At 32.7% G+C, this 21,241-nt stretch overlaps 2 protein-coding genes across 3 annotated transcripts; both read right to left on the reverse strand.

Moving 5' to 3' along the window:
- Positions 1 to 9,925: 9,925 nt before the first annotated feature.
- LOC127148854 (uncharacterized) lies at positions 9,926 to 10,816 on the reverse strand. The gene is made up of 2 exons (XM_051083230.1): positions 10,751 to 10,816; positions 9,926 to 10,657 (listed from the first exon to the last, which is right to left on the reverse strand). The coding sequence occupies exons 1-2, from the start codon at positions 10,814 to 10,816 to the stop codon at positions 9,926 to 9,928; spliced, it is 798 nt and encodes a 265-aa protein (XP_050939187.1).
- Positions 10,817 to 17,726: 6,910 nt separating this feature from the next.
- LOC103503933 (jacalin-related lectin 3-like) lies at positions 17,727 to 20,691 on the reverse strand. 2 transcript variants are annotated; one of them, XM_051083199.1, is made up of 7 exons: positions 20,466 to 20,691; positions 20,173 to 20,388; positions 19,842 to 20,095; positions 19,539 to 19,740; positions 19,191 to 19,444; positions 18,290 to 18,530; positions 17,727 to 18,153 (listed from the first exon to the last, which is right to left on the reverse strand). In XM_051083199.1, the coding sequence occupies exons 1-7, from the start codon at positions 20,466 to 20,468 to the stop codon at positions 17,896 to 17,898; spliced, it is 1,428 nt and encodes a 475-aa protein (XP_050939156.1). In that variant the 5' UTR covers positions 20,469 to 20,691; the 3' UTR covers positions 17,727 to 17,895. The 2 variants fall into 2 exon arrangements, with proteins under 2 accessions (XP_050939156.1, XP_008466548.1); XM_008468326.3 differs by having other exon boundaries at positions 20,463 to 20,690.
- Between the last annotated feature and the right edge of the window lie 550 nt (positions 20,692 to 21,241).

A 21,241-nucleotide genomic window follows, 5' to 3' on the forward strand; every position in this document is an offset into this window, starting at 1 on the left:
TTGTTGGTGGAACAAATACTTTCTTCTATAACAAGAAAAGTATATAATTATGCTTCTATTAGGGGATGATGAACCAAGAAGGATGATTTTGATTTGAAAAAGGTAACTTAGATTTAAAACATTTTATACACACATTATCTCGAAGGGAATATAGAAGTTCCAAATTTTCTTTTTCAAATTATATTTTTTGAACATGTTGAACGAGAATAACTCAATTGAAATACGAATAGTCGTAAAGTTTGCGGTTTTGAATCTTCTTACTCTCGGTTGTACTAAAATAAAAAGGGAAATTGAAAGATTGTAAAAAAAATATTTGAAAAAAAATTAAATTCATGATCAAAATGTTTGATTTTTTTTACAAAAATAACAAAATTGGAAACTTGCCCATGAATTTTGATTAGGCTTGTGGGATAATCATTTCATATGATTATCAATCTAATTACTTTTATTTTTGTTATAATGAATTCTTTTATATAGCTTGGTTGACTTCTAATTATATATGATGACCTTTTATTCTTCGATACATTCAATTGCTATTAATATTGGTGGTTATCTATCACTAAATTTAAAATTTATTTTGTCCAAAAGGTTTTTTTTTTTTTTTAAAAAAAAACTTTTTATAAACAAAATATAACTTAAGAATTCTCATTTCATGGAGTTTTCCCATCCCACCTAAGTTGGGGATGGGAATGTGTTCTAATTTGAAGCGAAATAAATTTATACTCTATTTATTATAAAATACATATTATTACCAAACACATACTCTATTTTAGATGTTTTTAATTTTATTATAAAACATAAATTTGAAGAATTGAATCCTTCTTTCACTTTTGTTTTTTAAAATTAAGCTTATAAATCATGTTTTCACATTTAAATTTCTTTCTTGATTACCCCTGGTTTAAAAAATCAAGTTGAATTTTGAAAACTAAAAAGAAAAAAAATATAGTTTCAAAAAGTTATTTTTGTTTTTTAAAATAAAAGTTCAATCATTGCACTTAAGAGAAATATGCAAATCATTGCAAGAAATATAAATGAAATAGACATAATCTTAAAAAAAAAAAAAAACAAACCCTAAACCAAATAATTATCAAATTTAGATGGAGTTTTTTCAAATATATAACAAAAAGGTAAAATATTTATATTGTATTGAACAATTCTGAAAACGGAAAAAGGTTACATGCCCACAATAGAAAATACAAAAAATGCTATGTCAACCACGTCGTCAACAACACGTGTAATATATTTGGTATACGATCATTTAAATTTGGCTATTGTTTGGTAGACGATCGTTTAAATTTGATCGTTTAGATTTGGATAGCCAAATCAATGATTTTTTATATTTAATACACGAACTTGAACCAAATAACAATTTGGAAAAGAAGAACAAGAGGAGGAGGAGAAAGACGATGGAAAAACAAATCGCAGAGGAAGAGGATAAGAAAGACGATAAAAGGGAAGGAAAAACGCGAAATATTTTAAAAAATGGTCAACTTCATGGACTTTTTCATTTTGTTACACGGGTCGTAAATATTTATCGAATTGTTATATTTATGAAAATTTCCCAATTTAGATGATAGCTATCCTTCTTATGATGCAACAACACAATTTCACAATAAGTATCAAAATGAAGCAAGTCTATAATATAATTTCTTTCTTCTTTTCTTAGTGTTTGTTAATGTAGAATCATGCACCATTCATTCAATAGAAAGTTCTAAAAATTTATGTATTGAGATCGAAAATTGGATAAAATGTAGAATCTGACTTTGTTTTGGGGCTTAACTTTTTTTATTTTTAATCTACAACTCATTGAGTTTTCAAACATAATGAAAATAAGAACGAAAGGGCAAACACTCTCATGGTCCAAATATATCTACAGTAAGAAGAGTGCAATTGTTAGTCTTTAGTGAAATGACTGATAGTTAACAAATAAAGATTAATTTGATTAAAGAGTTTAATTAATTAATCTCATACCATTGGAGCTTCAATCTAATAGATCCATATAAGGTCCTCTTGTTAGCTAGGATAAATGAGAAACAAATTTATTTTGATTTAATTTGAATTATTCAAATTGACTAAAGGAAATAAATTGTATATGATACAATTAATATAATGTATTTGATACATTATATTATAAAGTTTTTATGAGAGAAATTAATATTTGAATATGATTCAAATAATAATAATAATATGAATAAGATTCATAAATAAACTATAGATTAAAATTAATATGGATTCAATTTGTATTAAAACTATAAATCATACGAAAGAACTAAACTATTGGTTATATTATATATAATATAATGTAGAGTTTATATTACATGAGATATAATATTATTGAAATTAATATTAATCTCATTTCAATTAATATAGATTTAATTTAGAAATTATTCTACGTCGAAGGGAAGAGAGGGAGAGAGTTATTAGATAATTTACCCTAAATCCTTCTTAAATGGTTAAGATAGAGAGATTTTGTATGAATTTTCTCTTCTCTCTGCTGTTTTCATGTGAAAACCAAGTAAGTTATGCTCAATTATTTTTTTCATATCAAATGTCAATGACTTGAGTTTGAGCATTTTGCCTAGGAGATTGAGTACACACCTAAATTTTTGGTTATGGTTAGTTGTGATTTTATAAAGTTTTTTTTAATGTTATTTGGTTTTTAAGTTTGTGATTCGTTTATTATATTGTGACGTTTTCCTAGTTTTTATGTTTGGTTTTTATATATATAAAAATAGGTTATTTGTTTTTTTAAATCAGTAGACCAAAAAGGATTTATGTTATTTGAATAAAAATATGTAGTCAGTAGGGTATAATGTTAATGTCTATTTGATTAAAGAAGTTTCAGAAGTTATATTTTAATCTCTAAAGTTTGAAAAATGATTTTATGTGTTCTTTTAAGTTGATTTAAGAGTCAAATTATAAAAAATGTCTTTAAATTTTACCTGTTGTGTGAAAATACCGGTAGAGTTAGAAAAATACCCTTAAAACTTTCCAAATGAATTAAAAAATATCATTGCCATTGATTTTGAATAGAACTGTTAAAATTTTGTTCAAAAAATAGCCTAATTGTTATATTGTTTTTTTTTTTTTTTTGTACTTTTTACCATTTTTTATGAATGTTGTTTTTGAGAAAATGGTGGAGAGTAAGAGGAAGAGATATGTTGAGAAAATCTTTATATTTATTTATTTATTAATTTTAAAACAGGATAATTGTCAAAAATAGAAAATATGATAAAATATTTACAAGCTATAGTAAAATTTCAGATTTTATCAATAACAAACGTTTGATAGACACTGATATCCTTCTATTAGTGCCATTAATAGACAGTGATAGAAATCTATCAGTTTCTATCATTGATAGAATCCAAAATTTTTGCTATAGCTTGTAAATATTTTAATTTATTTTGCTATTTTTAAAAATGTCCATTTAAAATATCCAATCATAATTGTTAATTTGAAAATTGAGAAGTTTGCAAAAAAAAAAAAAAAAATTGATGATAATAGGGCCCATGTCATTGCATTTTCTAAATTGCAAAAATAACAAAATTAAAAGTAGATAGCTCTATGATAATCTTTTGATAGTTCTCTAATACCCTCTGATATATCTGATTACATGTAATATTTACAATATGCAAAAAAGAGGTGCTATGGGTTGTTCTTTTTCTAATTTTTTATGTCATTTGATGTAATTTTCCTTTAAAATTTAATGGTGTCATTGTAACCAATCGATAAAGATAATTTATGTAATTATTTTTAGCATTATAAAAAATAGGAAAATTTTCAAAAATACAACAAACACATAAAATATTTACGACACGTGTAACAAAACCCATATACTTAGCCATTTTTTACATATTCCATGTTTGTCCTTTCCTTTTATCGTCTTTCTTTTATGTCTTTCTTCATCTCTTCGCTGCGAATTTTATCGTCTTTCTTCTTTTTCACTTTTTTTTTTCAAACTGTTATTTGATTCAAGATTGTGTATCAAATATAAAAGATCTATTTTTTTCAAACTTTTATTTGATTGTTCACAAGATCGTGTACTAAATATAAATATAAAAGATTTGAAAAAAATGTCGTTTAGATTTGGCTACCTAAACCCAAATCGAAACGACCATGTACAAAAAATATCAAAATTTAAAAGATCGTGTATATAGAATCTTGAAAAAAATCATTTAGATTGAAGTGGTCAAATGTAAACGATTGTGTAAAAAAGGTAAACAATCGTGTAAAAATAAATAAATCATCATGTAGACAAATGTAAACGATCATGTACCAAAAAATTAAAAAAAAATCGTTTAGCCAAATCTAAATGATCATGTACTAAATTTTGAAAAAAAAGTTGTTTAGATTTGAGTTCAAATCTAAACGATCGTGTAACCAAATTTAAACGTAACCAAATTAAACGATCGTGTAATAAAATTAAACGATAGAATTGAAAAAATAAATTGTAGCCAAATCTAAACGACCAAATCTAAACGATCGTGTACCAAACAATAGCTAAATCTAAACGATCGTATACCAAATATATTATGCATGCGTTGTTGACACCGTAGTTAACGGGCATTTTTGGTATTTTTTACGATGGGCCTGTTGACTTTTTTTCGTTTTTCGGAATTGGTTTATACAGTGTAAATATTTTGCGGCTTTGCTATATTTTTTAAAACATCCCTAAAAAATAAGTCATATATTTAATAGTATTCCATACTAATTGGTAAGGGGTCAACTAAGTTGTTTAATAAATAGTTTTGGTGAAAGTCATAAACGTTTTTTTGGTACACAAAGAAAAGAGAGAACAAAAGAAAACACAAAGACAAATAACAACCCACTTCAAACCATGCAGAAGAAGATGGATAAAATCACTAATTGGCATCAACGGAGATTAGAGCCTCATTTTCATATCTTTTCTTCCCACTAAGAAATTCTAGATGATTATTGAATTCATTTTATTCTAAAGGGGAATAGTGTTGAGAGCTTTTACAGATACCTAGAACTAGGATGCTTTAATAAGAAAAACCAATGATAATAATATTGAATTATGGAATTACCGAAGTCCAAAGCATAAATTTAAGCAGGTAGAAGACTACTGCAGTTTCCAGATAAAATATGTCAGAAAATATGCTAAAACTATCAATCGGGATAATTGCTGTGCCGTGACGAACCACTGCCTTGAAAGCAAGTTCGGCTGATCGTGGTACTAATCGTTATGCCGGTTGCTCCCCAAGGTTAATACAGCTTCCCAGTACTAACGTGCACTCGTCAGAACAGGGAATAGAAACAAAGACTTTTGTAAATGCTCAGAATGAAGAAAGGTAGGAAAGATGAGAGGAGGAGAGGAGGAATTGTTTTTTGTGTGTGAAAGATGGAACGACTTCTGTCCAATTTATAGAGAGGCGATGAAAGTAGAGTGTGGAGGAGAAAGATTATCGGCAAAGAGAGGACGCAAGCGAAGATCGTTAAGATATGGCAAAGAGTAAACGTCAGACAAACATGTTGCACGTCGAACGTTGAATAACGCGAATGTGTGCCACCTTAGAACAAGGAAGTCGGGCTGCCTTGACTGTGTAAATGAATTACACGTGTCCTTATAGCTGCCAAAAAATAAAAGAAAAAAGAAATAAAATTATATTCCTTTTTTCGTGCAAGCGCGGTTGAGCAAGCCCCCGCCCGGGCGACCGGACGGACGGCGGCAGCACGCGTGTGGGGCAGGGTTATACTATCACCACTTACTCAGTTTGTAGTCCCCTTTAAAGACTTGAGATTATATATCCACTTCCCAGTTCAAGGTTTATCAATGTGGGACAATTTTTGTTACTTTGCTATTTGGGCCAAAGCCCAATAAGTCATTTCCAACAATCCCCCACAAATGACTGTAGCAGCAAAGTTTCTGGGTAAGCGAAGAAGAATTAGATTTGTTCTGAGCATAGAAGAGATATTAAGCTTACACACCAATATCCGAAGATTTAAATTGATGCGTAGTGAAGTAAGGCAACAACCTTGTTTAGAAGGAGTGAATTATATCTTGAACTCCTTGTAACACTTGGTTGAGACCCTTACGACACGCTCTACCTCTAGAAAGAGCCTTTGTTTTTGCAATGTAAAATTGTGCCTTTATAGCTATGCACATAGACCGAACCTTGGGTTGACGTGAAAGCTCTAGAAAGAGACCTTTAAACTCTTTCATAGAAGGCGACCCCACCTTCATTATCACGTTATATGCTCCATCAAGTTTGCCAAGTCAAACCACTCAAAAAGAGCTATGGAGACTTTGATATTATCCATACCAACTATGGACCCATAAAAGGTTTTGGATCATCCATCTAGTCCATTTAAGGACTGTCCACACCATGGGCTATGGACCATCAAGTCTATCGCAATAGACCACCTAATTATCAAGTGCTATGGATATCCAAGGGCTTTAAGCCATGTTCATAGAGGAATCTAGGACCACTTTCCTTGTTAGTCCTTTGGTTAAAGGATCAACCAAGTTATTCTCAGATCGAACAAATTCCAAGGAAATGGTTCCTTCCTTTAACAGTTGTTTTACGAATGCGTGCTTAAGACGTATATGTCTACTTTTACCATTATAAACACTGTTCTTGGCAGTATATATCGCAGCTTGCGAATTACACTGTATGGACACAGGTACAGATGTCCCCCACAATGGTACATCTCCTAGTAGATTTTTGATCCACTCAGCCTCCTGTCCTACCAACTCTAATGCTATAAACTCGGATTCCATCGTGGATCTAGCTATACAAGTCTGCTTTGCAGACTTCCAAGATATTGCTCCACCTTCGAGCAAAAATACATACCCACTAGTGGAGTTAACCTCATTATTATCTGTGACCCAGTTTGCACAACAATATCCTTCTAATACGGCAGGAAATTTGTTGAAGTGCAAACAGTAATTTATCGTCCCTTTAAGATATCTCAATAGATGGCGTAAAGCATCCCAGTGGTATCTATCAGGATTATGTGTATATCTACTCAATCTACTGACCACATATGCAATATCAGGTTTAGTATAATTCATTAAATACATCACACTACCTATGATCTTTGCATATTCAGGTTGAGACACACTATTTCCTTTATTCTTCTTAAGATGTTTACTAGCGTCAAAGGGAGTTCTCACTAGAGAAACATCAAAGGAATTAAATTTCTTTAGTATTTTCTCCATGTAGTGAGATTGACATAGAGACAAACTAGTTTTGTTTTTCCTGATTTTAACACCAAGGATTACGTCTGCTTCTCCTAGGTCTTTCATTTCCAAGTGTGATGAGAGAAATAACTTAGTATCAATTATCAACTCCATGTTTGTTCCAAATATTAACATGTCATCAACATATAGACATATTAATATGCAATCAACTCCAAACACCTTTGAATAAACACATGTGCTCGAGCACAAATCAAACGAACCAACTGGATCTAGAAAAAAAAATCGATATCTTATCCAATCATATATAAAATAAATGACTGATTCAATGTAAGAAAAAATTTAGCGGATTCCGTTTTCAAGAGTTACAATTATCCATTGGGATGGGGCTTTAGCCCCCAAAAGTATTGATATCTTTGGCTTTGGAACTGAATCATTTCCTTGTATCTGAGAAGAACTTCCAGATTAATAGGAAGGAAGCTTAATCAAAATGAATCAGAAAATTTTTTCTATGACCCAAATTTAGACGCTCAAGTAGAATTTGGGGCATTCCAAAAACTTGGAGGAAAGACAGGTCTTAACTTAGATAAATTAATAATTTGTGTTTGCGTGATGAATTCATTTTAAATTCATTGTTTAGCAAAGTATTATTAAACTTTTCATACCACTGCTTGGGAGCTTGCTTAAGACCGTATATGGATTTTCTCAGTCTACACACTTTGTTTTCTTAGCCAGGAATTTTAAAGCCTTCTGGTTGTGTCATATAAATTTCTTTTTCTAAATCAGTTTTTATGTCCATTTGGTGAATAAGAAGGCTATGTATGGCAGCTAATGCAATCAAGACCCTAATTGTGGTTATCTTAGTTACAGGGGAATATGTGTCAAAGTAATCAATGCCTTGTTTCTGGGTATACCCTATTACCATTAATCTAGCCTTGTATCTTTCTATTGATCCATTTGGTTTTTTCTTTTGAAGATCCACTTACATCTAATTGACTTGTTTGCCATAGGAAGGTCCACTAAGTCTCATGTATGATTCATGACCAGTGAATCCAGTTCACTTTTAATGACCTCTTTCCACATTCTTGACTCTACAGAGTTCAGCGCTTCTTGGTAAGTTTTAGGATCCTCATCTATTAAGAACAAGTCTGTGAAGTTACAGTTAATTTCATTGTGCCTTTCCACTATGAAAGTGCTTAGAAAATCTGGACCGAAAACTTTTCTCAGTTCTCCGTCTTTTACTTCTCCTAAGTTCTAATTCACATCTTAAGTTCGAAGTATTAACAGTTTCAGAAACAGGTGTTTCACTAATGATTGAGGGATTTTTAGGATCATGCATTCTTTTAGATAGGCTAGGAATAGACAGTGATTGCTTTAATGGAAATACATGCTCAAAGAATTCTGCATCTCTAGATTCGTTTATAGTTTTATCATTTAAACACATAAACCTATATGCAACACTATTTTGAGCATACCCGATAAATATACAGTCAAAGATTTTAGACTCTACCGTAGATTTCTTCAATGCAGGAAATGGTACCTTAGCCAAGCATCCCCAGACCTTCAAATAGGAAATATTTGGTGCATGTCCTTTCCAGAGTTTGTAGGGAGTTTTGTCTAGCCTTTTGTGGGGAATCCTATTAAGAACAAAACACGCAAATAACACAACTTCTCCCCACATATTATTAGATAGACCGGAGCTTAATAACATGACATTCATCATTTCTTTAAGAGTTCTATTTTTTTCGTTATGCTATGCCATTTTGTTGTGGTGAGTAAGAAGCAGTAAATTCATGGATAATACCGTTTGACTCACAAAAGTCTTTAAGAGTTTTATCAGAATACTCACCACCTCTATCTGATCTTAATCTTTTTATCATTTTTCCTAACTGATTTTCAGATTTTGCTTTAACTTTTAAAAACATACTACCAGCTTCATCTTTTGTTTTTATCAAGTATATCTTAGTAAATTAGAGTAATCATCAACAAAAGATACATAGTAGTTTTTACCACCTCTATTAGTAGTGTTTTTAAAATCGGCTAGATTCGGGTGAATTAATTCTAACAGATCAGTAGTTCTAGATCCAACTGGTTTGAAAGGTTTCTTATGAAATTTACTTTCTACACAAATACGACATTTACTAGTTTCATGCGACTCAGAAGTATTAATAAGTCTTAAGTCTTTAAGCTTCCTAATTGATGCAAAGTTCCCATGTCCTAGTCTACCATGCCATAAGTTAACAGATTCAATCATGGAAATTGTGTTTAGTAAAAACAGACCATTAGACAGATACCCCTTACCGAAAAATTCTCCGTTTTTGGTGAGGAAAACTTTGTCACCTTCCAGTACAATTTTAAGCCCGGCCCGATTCAGCAGACTCCCAAACACTAGGTTCCTACGTAGGGAAGGGACATATAGAACATTATTAAGAGATAAAGTTTTGCCAGAAGTTAATTTTAAAATAACCTTCCCTTTCCCGATCACTCCTACAATGGCTGAGTTTCCCATGAACACACATTCTCCATCGGTAGTGTCTTCGTAGTCATGGAGAAGTTCTCAGTTGGTGCAAAAGTGTCTTGAGGCTCCAGTATCGAGGATCAAGTCCGTCTTATTTTCTATCAGATTGGCCTCTACTATGGCTGCTATGATCTCATTGTATTGTTCTGCTAGATTGGCTTGAGGTGTTGGTTTCTGACTTGGTCTCCCTTTCCTTTGGTTACATTGGTATGATTTGTGTCCTTCATTTCCGCACACATAACAGACTAGCTTTTTCTTCTGAATTTGTCCCCAGGAACCTTGAACTGTCTTTTTTTTGAGTTTTCCCCCTTATGCCCTTTTTCCAGCTTGGTTTTGTCTCTATTTACAATAGACGATTTGACTAGGTTAGTATTAACTAAATTTAAATTTTTGGAGGCTAACTTATCTTTCAGTCTGTTGGCTTCTTCCGTGTACATGTGACTGATGAGTTCCGGAAGTTTCAGATCCTTCTTCTTGTGCTTGAGGTGATTATGATAGTCATTCCATGATGGAGGAAACTTTTCCAGCAGAACATTTGCTTGAAGTATTTTGCACATCTTCATGCCTTCAGATAGGACGTTCGCCACCAAGTTCTCGTACTCATGTATTTGTTCCACAATTGGCTTGTCGTCAGTCATTTGGAACTGCAGCCATTTTTCGACGACATATTTCTTTCGTCCAACATCATCTCTTCCATACCGTGAGTCAAGGGTGCTCCAGATGTCCTTGGCAGATTTTTGAGCTACGAACAAGTCGAACATCGGGTTTGACATGTGGTTTAATAGATGTCCACGAACGGTCTTGTTATCCTTTGCATATTTTTCAAGATCGATCATTTGATCCTTCTTTACTTGGTCAGCGGTAGCGGCAGTAGCAGAAGGCCCTGTAAATGACTCTGGATCAGAAGATGTTGAAGTGGTAGTTGGGGGATCAGAAGACAGCAGATCTTTGGTGAAGACATAATCAACTTCTAGTTGCTAAAAAAAGATCTAACAATTTTTTAGACCAATGGCGGTAGTTCGTTCCATCAAGCTCGACATCGTTTGCTTAATTACTGTGCCGTGACAAACCATTGCCCTGAAAGCAAGTTTGGCTGACCGTGCTAACATAGCTTCCATACGAGCCGATGATGTCATGCTTACGTCATCCCTTCTTCAACCTCCAGCCACGGTTTTGGGCTTCGGTTTCCGTACAGAATCGAAAAAACTCCCGTTCATGGCCTTTTGGTTGTCCGTTTTGGGCAAATTTGATGTAAAAAAACTCAGAAAAACACCCCGAATCCAAAAATTGGACTCTAAATTACAGATTTACAAATTAAAATGTCAAAAAATGCAGGGGCCTTTACATTTTGATCTTATCAAAACAGTAAATCTATGGCCAAAATTACAGAAACATTCAATTGCAAAAACCACATTCATAATGCAGAGATCTCACCTAACCAATGTAAATTTTTAAATTTCTCAATTAAAATTGAGATGGCTCTGATATCAATTGAAGGGATGAAAACCCTTTACAGCAGAAGAGTTACAGAAACTCAATTTTAATTGGAACCTTAAAATTACCAATACATTGGCAAAAATTACGGAAACAATTTTGATGGTTAGACACGCTTTGAAGAAAAATACAGAGAAGAAAGCGTATGCTCGTTGACGACTCTGAATCTACCAATTACCAATTTGGGCACCACCACTTGGAAACCTTCCTATTCTCTAATTGATATGGTTTATGGGAACCAAAATTGGAATAAGGGAATTTTTCTCTACGGAGAGAATTTTTTCAGAGAGAATGGAGAGTCCTTTTCTTCGCGGAACTCACACCTTTGATTGTTACGCAAAGTATTCCCACTTCTTCAGACGGAAGAAGTGGGAAGTTGGAGATAATAAATGGGAACGTGGGAAAACCACCCCGTTCCCTATTAAATTAATAATAATTATTAAATTAATATATATTAAACTAATTAATTAATTTAATTTAATTTAATAATTAATTAAATCATATTTAATTAATATTTTCATTTAAATCATATTTAAATGAATATCTCTCGCATAACCTATAGTTTTAATTTAATTAAATCAAATTTAATTAAATCAAATTAAACTAAACTATTAACTAATTCTCTAATTAATTAATTTCTAAATTAAATATCTTATATTTAATTTAATTCATAATTTGAATCATATTCAAATATAAATTTATCTCATAACCTATAGTTTTAATATGTATCATATACACATTAAATTTTAACTTATAGTTTTAATATGAATGTAATTCAAATTAAACTAATATTTGAACTTATTCAATATTTTATTCTCTCGTAATTTAATTTAGAATCATATCCAAAATTAAATTTATATAATAAAGTCTAATAAACTTTATATTATAATGTATCAATGTACATTATATTAATTCCCAAAGTAAATTTGAACATTTTAAATTACAACAAATATAAATAAATCTCATTACTATTTATGAGCTAGGAAGGAGACCTAATGGACCTACAGATCAGAAGCTACAACGATATGAGATTAATTAGCTAAACTCATTAACTACATTAATCATTATTCGTTAACTGTGTGTACACTCCACCAAAGACTCACAGCTGAACTCTTCTCACTGTAGATATATTTCTGTGTCCACAAATATAGACCAATACCAGTAAGTTAGTCCTTCACAAGTGTTCGTAACAAGCTGGGTCAAATTACCGTTTTACTCCTGGGTTACCTCTAGTCCTTAAATACCAGTGCTCCTCTAATGAACAACCTATTTATATGGTCCAACCACTAAACAGAAACCCATCTCGTGCCATAGAGAGCGTAGGGCCCTTTGTTCAAGTCTCGAAGACACCATTTAAGGAAACACTTATCTTCTTACCCTAAAGGTGGGAAAGAGTGAATTCCATCTTGTGTGATTATGTTCCCAGCTCTCCACTCGGTCTTATCCTCAAAATGATAAGCATATTGAGTCGGCAATTTGGCTACTCTCACCCGTACAAATCAAAGGACAATCCCTTGCAAACAAGAGTTCATAATGCACTCAAGATTAAGACTAAGTCACCTAGGTCATCCTAATGAAATATAAATCCAACTAGTTAACGGAGTTACATCTAGTGATTACTATTTCGTGGTCCAGTCTTATGCAAACTCATTGCATAGGATACCCTTACTCGCATGTCGCATACATGAACACATTGGATCAATGTGTTTGTATCAAATACAAAATGAGCCGTATTCATAATGTTAACAGGATAAGGTACCCAACCTTAACCCTATACTATAGACCCTTTAAGTTGATCTTGAACATTGATCCCCGTATGTCTCTACATACTGTTCAAGACTCATCAAATAGCTTAGGATGTTAGTTTATTGGATTTAGGTTATTAAGACAAAACTAATAATATAATCAATAACACTTATTGAAATTATAATAATAAAACACTTTATTAATGGCAGTCAATTGGTTATATTTACTATCTACGAGTTTTAGGACATAAAACCCAACAAACTCCCACTTGGACTAAAACTCTAGTCCTTATGGGATGTACATAATAAAGTAATCCTCAATAATTACCTCAGGAACTCGAATCGAGACCTCCAATAGAGTTGACCCGTTATTCTCCGAACTTAGAACCTGGTGGTAGAACCAAATATGTAAAGCAACTAAGAGAAAAATATATGGAAATTGAGAAGGAATTTTGGTTTGAGATTTGGGAGACAAAACAAATTTGGTATAATTTTGAAATTCTTCAAACAAAAGTTTGCCAAAAAGTTCTCCAATTTTCGAATAACCATTTAAATAACCTAATTACATGCAACTATTGCACATAATTAGTTCTATCAAATGCAACACCTCACTTTCCACTTACAATTAGTGGAATAAGTCACTATTTCAATTTCTCTTAGTGGGCTTGGTGTCATCACCATGAACATCCACTTAGCCAACTAAGAGTTGGTGGGATTATCAAAGAAAATGTTCGATTTTCCTACTAACTTTACACAAGAGGCAAAATGGTCATTTGACCATTAGTCAAAGTAAAACTTTGACTTTCCAAGTCAAACTTTAACTTTTTAAGTCAAAGGTCAACATTTCGAGTTTTTACCATTTTGTCCGTCTTGACTAATTTCAACCACTCTAGCATCAATACGTATTCATTTTTTCTAAAGTTCAAATCACATTTGAGGATAAAGTCGGTCAAAGTTTGACTTTTCAAAGTCAAAAGTCAACATTTTGACTTTTTACAACTTTGACCATTTCCATCATTTTTTAGCTTCCAAATATGAATATGTATTCAAATTTTTAATATTTAGATCATATTTAAACATAAAGCTCTATCTAACATATAGCTGACGGTTATATAAAATATATTTGTCGATTTCTCTCTCTTTACCTAATTTGAACAATTTGAATCATTCCAACATATTGTTCTAAGTTAATTCCATATGAGCTAGCAGGGGAACCTAATGAACCTATAGATCATAGGCTTCAATGATCCGAGATTAACTGGCTAAACCTTTTTAGACCGAGCTAATTAACATTCGTTAACTAACGAGTCATTCTACTAAAGTCACGTAGTTGCACTCCCCTCACTATAGATATATTTTTGTTTATCTGATACAACCGTGATCAGTAAGTTAATCCTTCACAGGTTGTTCGTAACCTCGACTGGGTCAAAATATCGTTTTACCCCTGATATTACATCTTGTTCCTTAAGTCCTACTGATCCACTATTTGAACAATTGGTTTAAGGTCTAACCTTTAAACCGAATCCCTCTCGGGCCAATGAGAGGGTGGGGACCCTTGTTTAAGATTTGGATTTAGTCCTTAAGGGAACAACCTATCTACTAACCCTAAATTAGGTAGGAGTGAATTCCGTCTTACACCCTATGTCCCTAGCTATCCACCTGATCTTACCCCTGAAATGGGAGACTTGTTAGGCCAGCACCGTTGAGCTGCTCTCACCTATGTAGATCTAAGGATAATTCTGTGTGAACAAAAGTTCATAATTAGCTCAGGATTAAGATAAAGTTACCTAGGTCATCATAATCGAAATAGTCAGTTTATATAGTCAATGGTGTTATAACTTAAAAGTGACTATTTCTTGGTTTCGGTTTTATGTAAACTCTTTACATAGGATGCCCCCACTTCCATGTCTCTACATGAACGATTTAGGATCACATTATTTGTACTAACTACAAAGTAGGCCACATCCATAGTGTTCCCAAAATAAAGCGCGCAACCTTATTCATACACTATAGACGTTTGGGCTATATACTCGAACTTAATCCATGTTTATGTTTCTACATAAAGTTCAAGTCTATACTAGATAGCCTTAAGACCTAAGTTTATTGGATTCAAGATTATAGTATTTTATTTTCACTAATAAGTCCTCAATAACCACTTTATTGAATATAATATAATTCAACTACAAACTACGAGTTTTAGGACATGAATTCCAATAAACTCTCAGTTGGACTAAAACTCTTTGTGTGAGAAAAAATGTTGAATTTAACCGTGAGAGAATTACTCATATGAGTACAATAAACATATGAAGACAAAAAACTAAGGCATATACCCAAATTTTCTCCCACTTATCCTAGTGCACAAACTTCATAGACCTAAACTCTTTTGGTGACCTTCAAACAATTTAGTCGTGAAAGACTTTGTAAACCAAACAACCATGATTTTCTTAACTAGTATCGAGGTTACTACAATGTTACTATGATGCAAAATTACCTAGATAAGGTAGTACAATTTTACTTTACACTTCATCACACTACTACATTTACAATGAATACTTATTCTGATGTAGATTTTTTAGCATCTTTGGAAATCAGAATTAGTGTGTTCAATAAGGATCATATCCTTAGCTCCATACACGGTATTTAGTCTTTTAATTTCTTAAACTATTTTATAATATACTTAAGGACAATCCATCCCTTTTTGGAATTATGCATTTTATATCTAGACAACATTTTGTCTATATAAGATGCTTGAGTCATGACTAGTGATTGGTTCTTGTGTTTCCAAACAATTTGGATCACTGAGAACACATTTCACATTTCCAAATCTCTTATTTGAAATTCCATAGCTAGCCATTTCTTGATGTCAGATAATTAATATCTACACCATTCATTGCCTTTTTATAAGTCAATGAATCCTCTTAAACCATCAACAAGTTAGTTCCAACATGTTTGTAAAATTGAATTCTGATTTTTGACATTTGCTTTGTTAAGAGAGCTATAGATTCAGTAAGAGATTCTTCATTAACGGGCTCTTTTTGAGGTTGTGTATTTTCTTCACTAACAGTTAAGATAATGCAATACCTGACTTTTATTTTGAATCACCCTCTCCGAGTGTTAGTTCGAAAGTCTTCAGAGACCCAAATAATTCATCAAGTTTCATCTTGGTGATATCATTTACTTCTTCAATTGCAGTTACTTTCATATTAAAACGTTGAGGAAGAGACTGCAATACTTTCTTAACAAGTTTTAATTTGGGAATCTTTTCTCCTAGTAGGAAAGATTCATTTACAATATCAAGAACCTTTACATTGTATTCTGCTAGAGTTTCATCATCGGCCATTTTAAGAGCTTCAAATCGAGATGTCAGAATCTGCAAACGAGATTTCTTGACCTTTGAGGTTCCTTCATAGGCAACTTGCAGAATGTTTCAAGCTTCCTTTGCAGACGTACATGTGTTTATTGATTTAAACACGTTCTGATCAACCCCATTGAACAGGGCATTCAGGACTCGACAGTTTCCAACAGCAGATTCATTTTCAGCTCTTGGCCACTTTCGTTTAGACTTGGGAGTGATTGTACCATCTTCAATTATTTTAGTGGGGTAGTCTTATCCAGCCATCACAACTCTCCAGCATCTCAAGTCAAGAGATTTTAAGAAAGCCATCATTCGTGCTTTCCAGTACCCATAGTTTGCTCTATCAAGCACAGGGGTTCTGGTTGTTGAGCTTCCTTCACATAATCGATCCATTTACCATAAATTGCTTTGAAACTCGCTCTGATACCAATTGAGAATGAATCTTCAGTTACAAATGTAAATATAGTCAAACCTTAAGTTAATAACACAGGAAATAACAATAGAAACATGACAGGCAAGTAGAGCAACACAAGCAACTTTGGTAACCCAGTTCGATGACACAACATTTACTTCTGGGGCGCCTCAGACCCATGATAAGAGATTATATTACTCTTGTAGAACTTGATAATTAGAATGTTATGACATAGAGTTTAGCACTCAACACATTTTATTGTGCTAACGATGAACTAATACAATAATCAGAAAGAACTATAACTATCATGACTTGAGAAGGATTACTCCCCCTAAATTAATGTTCATGGGTAATTTCAGCTTCAAGCCTTCTTGAACCCGTAAATGAATCTATCACTTCCAATATACTGTTTCGTTATACGTTAGATCTCGATGTGCATATTGAAATGGTTACCTTCAATCAGAATTCTTTCTATTCTTTGTTTTTTTTTAGTGCGCAGGCAACTAAGCAATCTTCATTCCTTACATAAAGCTGAATATCTTGGTTTGTTTTGCAAAATCCGAACCATCCTTAATTAAAGGAATTTAGGAATATCCTAATAAAAAACTTCAAGCGCATATAACCATCAATAATTAAATGAATAAATAATAAAGGAAATGGAACCACATCTCAACCAATGTAACATACTTTTTAGATAATAGTGCAAAAGCCCCAATAATCTTAAATTTAAGAAAAATGTTTCAATATTATCCTTGAGACTAGAAAAAATATGTTTTGTTTTTCCCACACCATACGTTGTATTTTAGATTATAACGTGTTCTTTTCATTTTGATATTTTAGAAATTTTATTAATTGAGAATAATTGGTATCTTGTAGTGAAATAAACAAAGAATATTGAAATAGATATTGACACACTTCTAAAGTTTAACCAAAAATGTCAGCAATTGAATCTTATTGGGACCTTTCTATTCTTGTTATTATATTCAAGTTGGCTAATAAAGCTGCTCAATCTTGAAAAAGCATCACAAACAAGTCCAGACTTTGACCATTGAAAATTATTTATTTTTCCTTGCTAATGCAAATACAATTATTTTTCATAACTAAAATGTTAAACATAAAATACATGAATTTAAGTTTTTGAATTAATTGGCGATTGAGTTAATCGGTGAGTTAATGTTGTAGTAGATCCATGATCCAAAGATTTACAACCTACTCTTGAATCGACGCAACGTGAAGTCCAATGGCATAAAGAAACAAACCAGATCTACCGTGAATGCCAACCACCTTCAACCCAACAGTTGGAAATGAAAATTTGGAACCATCTTCAACTCCAAATGGCCCATAACTCTTCTTATTAGTTTCTAAAGTTAAGGAGCGAATCACAGTTGTTGCAAGTCCCCATCGACGAATATCACTGTAGTAGCCACGAATCGATACAAGATACTCATCTGGAAATTCTAAAACAACCTGCAATTACATTTGTACACCATAACTTCATCATTCAATTATTTTTAGAGTAACCCAACAACAAAGGCAACTTGATAGTTTCAGTAAGGGGAAGCAAATTGTGGGGAGAGGAATAAAAAGGAAGATTTGGGTTAACCTCTGATCTGGATCCTCCATCTCCACCATGCTGGTTAGACCACACTAAGTTTCCATTAGCATCTTCATATTGAATTTGAATGGAGTCTATCCATACTCCATGACGAACCACAAACCGTCTTATTGTCTGAAACATATCTTCCCAACCATCTCCACCTTCACCTCCGTATTGTCTCAGTTTAGATTGCTCCATTTGGATTTGGGGTGCTGGTGGAGCCACAGGCTCCGGCTCAGCCTTCATGCTGCATAAAGCAATGACTTCTTACTATCAAACAGTTACAAGTTTTATTTGTTGACTAGCACATATTTACTATTAATAATAAAAAAAAAAAGTGATTGGAAATATAACAAAATTTTAAGACAGGTAAATCAGTAATTAACTTCAGCAAATCTTTATAAGTGAAGTAAGGTAACCTATGATAAACCATAATTTCAATATATTGCTGAACTAATTTGCTTATATATTGATTAGCTGTTAAGTTGAACTTGAATATAGCTCAAAAGAAGCTAATCGTCAGATCCAGTCGTTTTCTGTTTTTGGATTAAAAATCCAGCATGTTTGAAAATCCACATCATGCATTATTTTTAATTTTACTAACTCAATGCTTCCACGTGACCATGTCTAATAATTTAATTCATTAACGATACTATAAACATTATATAAATATATGTGCGTGTTTATATATATTGTTGAATATCTATTGATTAAAAAAATGATGTTCTAGAAACCGAATTGGAACATGAAAAAGACAAGAGAAAACTGAAAAAAAAAAAAAAAAAAACGATACAGACGACAGAATGAAACGAAATGAGCAAAAAAGGCAGACATATTATATTTGTTTATATCAAAGAAATAGAATATGATATCCAGAAAATTAAAAGAATAAAGATGGGCGACATACTTTAGAGTTGTTCCTAAGTAGAGTCCAATCGCATCCAGGAACAAACCAGATCTGCCATAAACACCAACAATATCTGTCCCCAGAATTGGGCACGAAAATCTGGTTCCATCTTCAATTCCAAAAGGCCCATATGTTCTTCTATTAGTTTTGAATGTCAGTGACCGAATCACAGTGGCAGAATCTTCCAAAACACGTATGTGGCTGTAGTAGCCATGAACAGAAACAAAATACTCATCTGGGAATTCTAGCACAACCTACCATGGAAAACAAATGCCCAAGTTAGGAATTTCAACAAACAAGTTATGGGCAGAGTAGTTCATTAAGAGGATTTTGAGGTATAAGTATAACCTCTGATTTGGAACTTCCATTAGTGTCACCATGCTTCTTGGACCATAATAACTTTCCATTCTTATCCTCATATTCAAATTGAATGGAGTGGATCCATTGTTCATGATCAACTACAAATCGTCTGATTGACCGAAAGACATACTCCCATGGATGCCCACCTTTGCCTCCAAAAGGCCCCAGCCTGAAGTTCTTGAGTTCGATTCTGCATCACAGAATCTCAATGGAATCCATTCAGTAATTTCTGTTCATATTTTGCAGCAAACAAGTAGAAGTAGAAGATCATATGTATGTAATGTACATTACTTTGGAATTGGCTGTATGTAAAGGCCAATCGCATCGAGGTACCAGCCAGATCTTCCATGGAAGCCAACAATCTTAGCCCCCATAATCGGGAATGAAAATTTGACTCCCTCTTCCTTCCCAAATGGGCCATAAGTTTTTCTATTGGTTTGGAAAGTTAAGGAACGAATCACATTGTGTGCAAGTCCCCACTTACCTATGTAGCCGTAGTAACCATAAATTGAAATTAGGTACTCGTTTGGGTAATCTAGAACAACCTGAGAATCATCAAACCAGTTCGAGAAATATCAAAGAGAATGAGAAAATTGATTAAAATTAAGGGGTTTGGTGGTACCTTAGAAGAGGAACCCTCGTTTCCGCCATGTTTTGAAGGAGAAATTAATTGGCCATTGTAATCATACTCAATTTGAAGGGAACAGATCCAGTGGTTGTGATAAATTAGAAGCTGTGTGATGGTGGAATGAGCTCCATCATCCCAAGGTTGCCCACCGTCTTTGGCTCCAAACATCTCAATCTTCACCGTCGTCTGCGGGTAACCTTCTTCGCCTTCCTGCAGGAGGAAAACGGGAAATCACAAATGTGGTTGGTAATCCGTGATAGAGCAAAGCTATTAGTTACACTTACGACCATCCTCTGCAGAGTAGCGATGAAGTGCAAAATTCAAAATTGCTAGAGAAATGGGAAAGACTAGTTGTAATGAACAAACGCAGTACAGAAGGTTTAGAAAGATCGTTTGGGTGGGGACAATCTTTCCAAAGACATGAGTGAAATTTTGACGTTTCTATTTGGTGGGTTCGATTCCTTTCTTGGCGAAGAAATGGAATTTCCAAGAGTGAATTAACTTTGGAAATGTTAAGTCTGATGATGTTTATGAGAAAATGTCGTAAAACAATCCAAAATCCTTAAACTTAACTTTTGTTGATTGATCCATTTTTAAAAACTTATCAAATGGCTCACTTTTAGTTTTAACTACGTGAAATAATAGGGGTTGTTTGAAAACACATGGGTGGTTTTGAAACTATTTTGATACTAAGGGTGAAAATTTCTCTTCCAAGATTTCTCACACTAACTGATTCATTCTGTGCAAATTTGAATGTGTTGAGACGATCCACCTTTGAATTCTTTTTTTTTTTTTTTTTTATTCTTTTAACTTTTCACGAAAATGATTCCCTTAATCATTTATTCTTTTTTATTATTATTGTTATTACTATTTTCAACTTTTTTACTAAAATCATCCATTTATTATTTCTAATCTTTTTATTATCTTTAATGAATTTGTGTAATTTTTCTTAAAAAAATATCGTAACTATTTTAAGTATTATTCTTTTACTAGTATGCTTTTCTCTTGGATTTATTTACTAACGATGTTCATGACATCGTGATTTGATATTTGTCCAATGATT

This window comes from Cucumis melo, chromosome 4 (genome assembly GCF_025177605.1).
Source record: "Cucumis melo cultivar AY chromosome 4, USDA_Cmelo_AY_1.0, whole genome shotgun sequence".
In the NCBI taxonomy this organism is placed as follows: Eukaryota; Viridiplantae; Streptophyta; class Magnoliopsida; order Cucurbitales; family Cucurbitaceae; genus Cucumis; species Cucumis melo.

What these genes read in the sequence shown, in the direction of transcription:
- LOC127148854 (XM_051083230.1), bottom strand. Translation starts at nt 10,816, where the DNA reads ATGACATCATCGGCTCGTATGGAAGCTATGTTAGCACGGTCAGCCAAA. An exon ending in AACTTGCTTTCAGGGCAATG is followed by an intron (nt 10,658 to 10,750) that starts GTTTGTCACGGC and finishes ATCTTTTTTTAG; the next exon opens with CAACTAGAAGTTGATTATGT.
- LOC103503933 (XM_008468326.3), bottom strand. An exon ending in TACATACAGCCAATTCCAAA is followed by an intron (nt 19,741 to 19,841) that starts GTAATGTACATT and finishes TCTGTGATGCAG; the next exon opens with AATCGAACTCAAGAACTTCA. An exon ending in TACTTAGGAACAACTCTAAA is followed by an intron (nt 18,531 to 19,190) that starts GTATGTCGCCCA and finishes TGCTTTATGCAG; the next exon opens with CATGAAGGCTGAGCCGGAGC.